The 8,220-nt window shown below is 35.0% G+C and overlaps 1 protein-coding gene across 1 annotated transcript; it reads left to right on the top strand.

Annotated features, from left to right (window-relative positions):
- The first annotated feature begins 2,165 nt into the window (after nucleotides 1–2,165).
- On the top strand, nucleotides 2,166–5,410 carry LOC132051594 (protein yippee-like). Its single transcript, XM_059442734.1, has 5 exons — nucleotides 2,166–2,524; nucleotides 3,705–3,748; nucleotides 4,767–4,875; nucleotides 4,968–5,023; nucleotides 5,112–5,410. The coding sequence occupies exons 1-5, from the start codon at nucleotides 2,429–2,431 to the stop codon at nucleotides 5,194–5,196; spliced, it is 390 nt and encodes a 129-aa protein (XP_059298717.1). The 5' UTR covers nucleotides 2,166–2,428; the 3' UTR covers nucleotides 5,197–5,410.
- The last annotated feature ends 2,810 nt before the right edge of the window (nucleotides 5,411–8,220 follow it).

The following is an 8,220-nucleotide window of genomic DNA, read 5'->3' as shown; positions in this document are numbered from 1 at the left end:
TTTGTAAGCTTAAATCGTAAATTATACTAATAGATCTAAATGGTAAACTTTATTTAACTAAAGTACTATGTCTATCACTCGGCAAATCTTGCATTTGGTATGAAGTACCTGAAAATACAAAGGAAATGGAATGGCCTAACGGAAGTATGTACAAATGTGGTGATATTAGCAGGAGTGTTTGTTTAAACCGCAAGAACATGTACATACAAACTATGAAATAATTTTGCTTTATTGGTGATCTAGTGGTGCTATCCGAAGATTTGAATGTATAATCATTACCGTTTAGAAAGATCAAACTCCAATGAGATTGCACATAACTTTTGGTCTTGACGCAAAAAGAAAGTTGCAACAACAAAACAAGTAAACAACATATGAGAATTTAGAAAAGAAGGTTGCAACAACAAAACAATATATGAGAATTTAGTCGTAGATAGTGAAATAAGAAAATATGAATATGTATTTAATACCAAATAATTCCACCCAAAAGAAAGAGAGAAATTCTCTATTCTAACTGATTCATTCATGGATTCCTTGCTGATTTAGTATATGATGCTGTAAAATTGTTGAACTATAGTCCCAGAAATATCCATATCAAGCTTGAGACGTGTTGTTGATGACACCGTTCTTAAAGATATTTCAACTAAGTTCTTTCGGAATCTTTGAAAGTGTTGCCGCACCAGTGTCGAATCCTCCAAAAATACACTACTTTGAAAGGATCCGACACGTACCCAACGACATTTTAAGAGAATACGAGTAACTTAGTATTTCAAACGGTGTAACTATATTCTACTGGATTCAACAAGCTCTCGTCTAATATAAACTAGGAATGAGATACCGTTACACTAACTAAATAATAGTCATAACAGTCCAATGGTACATATGTATGAATTTGGAGGCCTCATGTATATCTTGCGCACGGGGGGCAAATCCAACTCTTTTGCCTTTAAGCCCATTTCTCGCATGTGCGAGCCGACTCTCTTTTTCTAAATATTTACAAGCCCACTAAAAGACAATTCCTTATAATATAAAAAAGAAAGTTATCCTAGTCCATGAGTGACACTTCCTGTTGAGATATCCTTTATTTATTTGATCGGCATAGAGTCCACCATGCAAACCAACGTAACAATTAATTAGCACAATCAACATTAATCTTTATAACTCTAATACAGCAACTAAACAACTTAATATTCTCAAATCGACTATTACCGAAAACAAATTAGGATCTATATAGCTACATTAAGTATCTAAGAATAGTTATACATCTGAGAACAATATATATATATATATATATATAAAATAAAAAAATAAAATAAAAAGTACAAAGAGTTCTAACCCTTTAAGTGTAGGGTTAATGATTAAGGTAAACACGAGTTTCTCTCTGTGAGCTCAAATCTCAGGCAACCTCATCGAATCTAAGGAGTGAGGAGCGGGTTCATCATTTACTTGAGACAAATATATCTTTGTAAAACATGTATCACTAAGGACTATCCTCTCCTAAACAAACTAAAAAATCTCATATGTAACGTACATTAGCAATTTACTTTAGCTTCAAATCTAACCTTTTAATTTGACGGTAACGTATGACAATACTATCCACCGAATTGCAGAAACGGGAGACGTCTAATCTCAAGTCAGTTGACTAACAAATGATCCAAATTGGAGATTAGTCTCAAATCAAATGGCTACCTAATCGAGGCAAACTGGAGGCTTTTAGCCTCAAATCAACTTGGGCCAAATTTTGAAAGCCCAAAAATCTGGCCACAATTTTAAGTCTGCTATGAAAGCATTCAGTTCACATATCATATCTCAAGCATTAGGAAATGCTAGTCATTTTTGTTGGGAGTATGCTCCTAGTTTTATAGTAAGCTTGTTGATTGATGATTCAGTTTAATAAACTTTTTTTGTCATTTGACCTCAGTTTGGCAGTTCATAGCTTCAGACCAATTACTTTTATTCCCTAGCGAAAGAGTTTTAAAGTACACACAAGTTGATGAAAATAGTAAAGACAAAAGTAGAAGAAGAAAGTTAGTCATCTCCTGATTTCCTAAATAAGTATTTTAGAACAATTATTTTTGAAAAAAATATAACAAGTACTCCAGTAGATAGGACCTCAGGTAACATAAATCTAAAATAGCTTTGTCCACCGAGATATCTTGCACCTTTGCTTCACAAAAAGGGTAACTTCTTTACTTTATTAGCACATTATTCAAAGAACTCCCTCACACATTCAATGACTTCTCTTTCTTGACGTTACTATTATCTGTCAACTGAAACATAAACTATTACCCATATATTGATTGCAACATTGACAAAACTGTTGATCCATATCCTTTACCCTTTTTTAGGATAACCCCAAACCTCTTTCTTCCTAGCTGTCCTCAAATTTTCAACCTTGATTCTTTGTCTTCAATTTTATAAAAGAGGTTTGATGGGGAGGCTATTTGTATTGACGCTTGAAGGCAAGATCTATAGCTGCAAGCACTGTGGAACTCATCTTGCCCTTTCTGAAAACATTGTTTCTAAGGTTTTCCTCTCAATCTATACACTTATATAAGTTTGATCACTCTTTTATTGTAATTCTTGAAATTGGGTTTTCTTGATTTTGCTTATTTTGTTTTAAAAATTCAATCTTTGGCTTGATCGGTGATTGGGTTTGGTTTATAAGACTTGTTCTATATGTTCTTGATCTGTTAAAGTAATTTTCAGGTGTCAATAAAAATTGGGTATTTTTAGATCAGCTATGTATGTGAGTGAAGAACATCTGAGATTGAGCAATTTGACCCTTTTTTGTTGAGTTGCTGGTTTTGGAGTAAAAGGGGGCATTTTTCTGAATTAATTATAAACTGTCAAAAGAAAAAATAGTTAGTATTGCTCATAGCATTGTATACAATAATTCTTCTGCTTTATCCAGTTATGAATTTAGAGGGTCATTTCTGCAATGTGGAGGAGTTCTTTAGTTATGAAATAGAGGGTCATTTCTGCAATGTGGAGGAGTTCTTTAGTTATGAAATAGAGGGTCATTTCTGCAATGTGGAGTTGAGTCGTATAATTGGAGTATACTTGTTTGGCGTTTTCCATTTGTTCCATGTCTTTGCGCTGATGGCTTCAATGCTTTGAACTAATATGTTATGCCCATTCCATTGATCAACTTGGTATTTGTTTGGTGACTTTATTATGCTTGATTTCTTTGAAATGTGCATTCATGACTTTCTTTCGTTATATTAGTTGACTTTCTAGGTCATTCTATCCTATAGAGAATTCCATCTGTCTTCTATAGCATAAAATTCAGGGGCGGATGCAGCCTAATAGCACCAGGTTCATCTGAACCCAATATTTTCGACACGAAGTATAAATTTATGCATAAAAAATTTATTGAAATTGAAATAAACAATAGGTTTGAACCTATAATTTTAAAATTTTAGCAAGTTCAATGCTAATAAACTTACCGGTTGAACCCATAGAGTTCAAATCCTGAATCCACCTCAGATAAAATTAGAGCATGTTTTCAAGTGTTGTAGCTTCGAAACTACTGTTTTTAGAAAAATCAAATGCTTTGAATGGAAAGAAATGATGATTAGGCAATTCTAATTAGTTGAAGTTTATGTTACTTTCTTCTTTCAGCCCTTAAACAATGTATGTTGTCATTCTGAGTCATGAAGTTTATGTCATCTGACTCGATGTTTTCCTTCTGATCTTTCCTTCAGTCTTTCCACTGCCGACATGGGAAGGCTTATCTCTTCAGTAAGGTGTAAGTCTCTTTGATTCTGCACATCCAATCATCAGAAATCTTTTGTGACATTTTAACGTGTCCAATCTTTAAACTTGCTGCATTAAAATCACAAGTCCCACAAACTTGTACAACTTCTATTGGTTTTATTCTCAGTAGAATATGAAAACCATTGCCATTCTATTTCCTGTTATTGTTGTTAAGCTTTTCTTGGCATTGATGGGGCATGAGTTATTTGTTGCTTGGTTTGATGAACAATGTTATTGCTAAGGTCAAGCTTATCCATACCTCTGCTACAAAGTTAGGATGCAATGAGCTACTGTGTAAATCCTCCTTATTTGACTTTATTCCGCTTCTTTTACTGGTGTGGAGGACACCGTTCAACTAGAATGTGAAAAAAGATGAAGTATTGGATTGGGAGGATTCATGTTTGTAGTAGTTTGCCAAATGTTCCATGAATTGAAATGAAAAAGACTCACATTCAAAAGTTGAGTGCAACTGGAGTATGTGCAAACTATTTGGCTTTTATTTGGGCCCTCTACTCTACTTGGGTCACATTGCTCTCAGGATCTTTGATTTTGTTATTAGCTCCGAGTCAGTGATCACTGTGGAATGTCACAACCAGCCTATAATACTTGAGGGCACATGAAAACTTATGAACAAGGTAGGCTATACCTTTTAGGTTTAGTTTGTTAAAGATCATGGTACGGTATATGTATATCTTCATGCATTCGTGTCAAAGTATAAAATTAGCTGGTCTGTACTTTATTCTGTCTGAATCACTATAGAACCTTACGGGATTATACCAGACTGATGTATCATGTACGTTTAAGAATATTTTGCTGGAGTACAAATATTACATTAATATTTTGAAAAATCTTACTTGACTGTATTATGCTGAAGTTGATTGCTTTCCTGCTCAAGAGTTCTGATCTCCTCAAATCTCCTCGTTTCATTTCATCATTTAGCAGAAACACATAATAAAAATGCACTTTGTAGTTCAGTATATTCTATACGCCCTTTTCTTCTTCTTTGACAGAGTGAATGTCACTTCTGGCGAGATAGAAAATAGAATGATGATGACTGGTATGCACACTGTGGCTGACATTTTCTGCGTCTGTTGTGGATCAATTGTTGGATGGAAATATGTGAGTACAGAGTGCTAAAATGGTAGACATTGTCGTTTGGCAGTTACCAGACAGCTTTAGTTAGTTAGTTGCTAATAATAATTCTTTTGCAGGAGACTGCCCATGAAAAGAGCCAAAAATACAAAGAAGGAAAATCAGTGCTTGAGCGGTCAGTTGTATACTGCAGTGTTGTTTAGAATTGAGTTAGAAACATATCATAAGTCCTCTCTGAGGTACTTTCTTTTATAACTCAACAGGTTTCAGATTTCTGGTCCTGATGGAAGTAATTACTGGGCCAGTCATGAAACTCATGTTGCAGGAAGTGATGCTGATGATGTTTGATCACCATCTAGATCAAAAATTCTATCCCCAAATGTACATTCTTAACCCACCACTCGGTTAATTGTTTATGGACCATTGGATTCTTGAACTTGACCTCTATCATGTATAATAATATGGAAGCAACCCATGTATTGTTGCAAATTAACATGACCATCTGCCTGTATTTGTTTGCAATGACAAAATGTTACTACTAGCGATGACTTTTGCTTTTCAATGCTTCACTTCCTTACTCCTTTCCTTTTCAAAATCTCTCTGTATTTTTTGATATTCACTTATTTTTAGGACTGTGTGGTAAAGCAAGTAATCTGGGTATGAATATTGGAAATGTTGAACTGCTTCTACAGGAAACTGCGTTTCATTCACCAGCACTTGAAGAGAGTAAACAAACACTTTTCTGTTGGAGCAAAGGCTAAATCGTCCAAGGTTGCTCATCAAAAGATGAAAAATAACATTAAAATTAAAGTAGGAGGCGGAATTTGACAAACCATGCGTTGTTAAGCTCAACACATCGTTAAAGCCAATGCACAGGAACACAACATTTCAGATTGTAAGAAGCTTTCCATACAAGTAAATATTATTATAAATTGATCGCAATCTGAATATGCTAGCCTAGGAAGGTGCTTCACTCGTACAAAAGCAGAGTATGTTATGGATTAGTTCCACCCAATCTGGTTTACTATTTATACAATTTCAATTCTACAGAGTAACATACAACTGAGAAAGCAATCAAATCTCTTTCTAGTTACAATTATTCAGCGACCAACGGATATGTTATTGAAGAATAAACTTGTGGAAAACATTGCTTGGTTCTTATTTCTATCAACAGCTTGGGATTAAGGTGCAGGTTGATTCCCATCAAGTACACAAAATTAATTTGGGACTGAAATTCAAAATATTCTGTACATAATTGTGGAATCATCTCACTGGAAACAGAAGCTTCGCGCAAATCCTTTCAACAGGAAAGAAAAAAATTCAGTTGCATTAAGCACACAAGTTCAAATTAGACTTGCAAAACATCATACGTCAGAGTTAATAACTGCTTATTTATTAGCATCACGAGTTGTTAACATCCTCAAGAACAGAGATTTATCAAATGCACCAGCTAATTAAGTCTATCCAATCCATCAAGGCGTGGTGTTTTCCAATGGGATAATCATAGAAGTTCATTAACACTTCTTTCTTAAGTAATGCTTTCCATTTCTGTTTCTCTTGTCTGTTGTTCGTTGTTTCCGTCCCAAAGTAAAGAATTTTAGTCAAGGGGTCTTCCATAACAAACAAGGACTTAACAGACAAACTTTTTTTGTTTATAAAGAGTACTGACTTAAAACAGCTAAGTAATCAACACGCCATATCAATTACAAGTGCAAATATGTATTGTGACAGGTCAATGAACATCTTATTTTGTATCTCAGACGATCTTCTCCCAATACAATCAGAATGTTACCAGCATCTCCATCTTCAATACCAGATAGTTCGATGTCACTGCTTTCAAGGTCCAATTTATCATCTGAATCTTCAGAATCAAATTCAACATTTCCTCATCCATATCAACAATAACATCATTTGATCCTTGCAAGTGTTCTTCTTTTTGTTCCTCATACTTTTCAAGGAAACTACTTGGTGGTTCTCCATTTTGTGTGGAAAAATCAGATAGCACCACATATGATTCTCCGTTGAGCAGTGCCCTGGCAGCATCGTATGGATCCCATCTGATTAAAAGAGATTGTCAGTTGGAACAGAAATAATTCTTACACCTAATAGAAACTCCGTCCAACAAGGGTCATTGCAAAACCAGGCCATGGTAAGGTTATTATTACTAGGCAGCAAAATACACTGATAATATTTCAACACACCATAAATCAAGGTCTGCCGTCTTGAGCAGTTATTATGGAAATATAAATCCAGGCTCAATGCAGCTAGATATTCAAGTACACATACTACCCAAAGAACTGCCCACTACACCATACATATAAAGTACTTTGATCTCTCAGACACTAGGCCCCAAGGCCATGAGACCACAAGCAACCAAGCAACGAATTGAGCTTCAACGGTGTCAAAATGGTTAATCAGAAATTAACCTGGAAGCAATAGCCATCAAATAGAAATGTCCGTGCACCCCTAGAACCAAAATACATGACTACCTAAGGACTCATCCAGGCATTCACTAGCCTACATCAGATACAATCTCAGGCAACATAGTACCCACAACCTTGGAGCACATGAAATACTAATGCATAAAAATGGTGGTGTTATCTGTCACCAAAAGAAAAAAGTGAAAGGAAAATTAGTTAAATCATGTTCAGTATTACATGGGGAATATATTTTACCTCTTTGCACATAACCATGCATTTTGAAATCTGCAATCTTTAAGAATTAGAACAACTGAAGGTGGTATTTGATGCCAGAGTAAATATCATAGTTCAAAGGTCTTATCCATATAAGAAAGTTCCGTTAGGTGGTGAACTGATATTACGTGGGGTAGCTAGCTCTCAAGAACATCAAATATGATGTTGGGACTGGCAGGTGGCAGCTTGAGATCAATTGTGTTATTCCGAATTTCATGGCTATTCAGTGATCTATTAGTCTAGCAACTATAGATATCTCAAGATAATCAGTAAGGCATCTAAACTAAGAAATGTGCAAAGAGCTATCTTTAGTTTTATTTTCATTAGGAATCTCCAGATTTATAATTACAAATTAAAAGAGCAGAATCAAACCTAAGAGGCTAAGACTCATGAATTTGTTTCATTACCTCGTGTCACTAAGCATGAGAAAGACTAACTCTATACCTGTCAATGCAGATGGAAGCTTATAACCTTATCGTTCCAAGAACAACTTCCTCAATGAATTGAGTTCTCCAACAACATCACTTATCTGTTTTCTTTCTTTGGGAGATTCTATGGAGCAGGAAACTCCTATTTGAATCACCAAAACTAAGAATGACAGAAATTTGTCACCGGCGCTGCCTCTGTTGTTATCAAGTTCGTTTTTCGTTCCAAGTTCATCTCTTTCCTGGAGAAGAAT

The sequence above is a fragment of the Lycium ferocissimum genome, chromosome 4, assembly GCF_029784015.1.
Source record: "Lycium ferocissimum isolate CSIRO_LF1 chromosome 4, AGI_CSIRO_Lferr_CH_V1, whole genome shotgun sequence".
NCBI classification, from domain to species: domain Eukaryota; kingdom Viridiplantae; phylum Streptophyta; class Magnoliopsida; order Solanales; family Solanaceae; genus Lycium; species Lycium ferocissimum.
This window is presented reverse-complemented; position numbering and strand designations above follow the sequence as displayed.

What these genes read in the sequence shown, in the direction of transcription:
- LOC132051594 (XM_059442734.1), top strand. Translation starts at nt 2,429, where the DNA reads ATGGGGAGGCTATTTGTATTGACGCTTGAAGGCAAGATCTATAGCTGC. An exon ending in CTGAAAACATTGTTTCTAAG is followed by an intron (nt 2,525 to 3,704) that starts GTTTTCCTCTCA and finishes TCTTTCCTTCAG; the next exon opens with TCTTTCCACTGCCGACATGG. An exon ending in CAATTGTTGGATGGAAATAT is followed by an intron (nt 4,876 to 4,967) that starts GTGAGTACAGAG and finishes ATTCTTTTGCAG; the next exon opens with GAGACTGCCCATGAAAAGAG.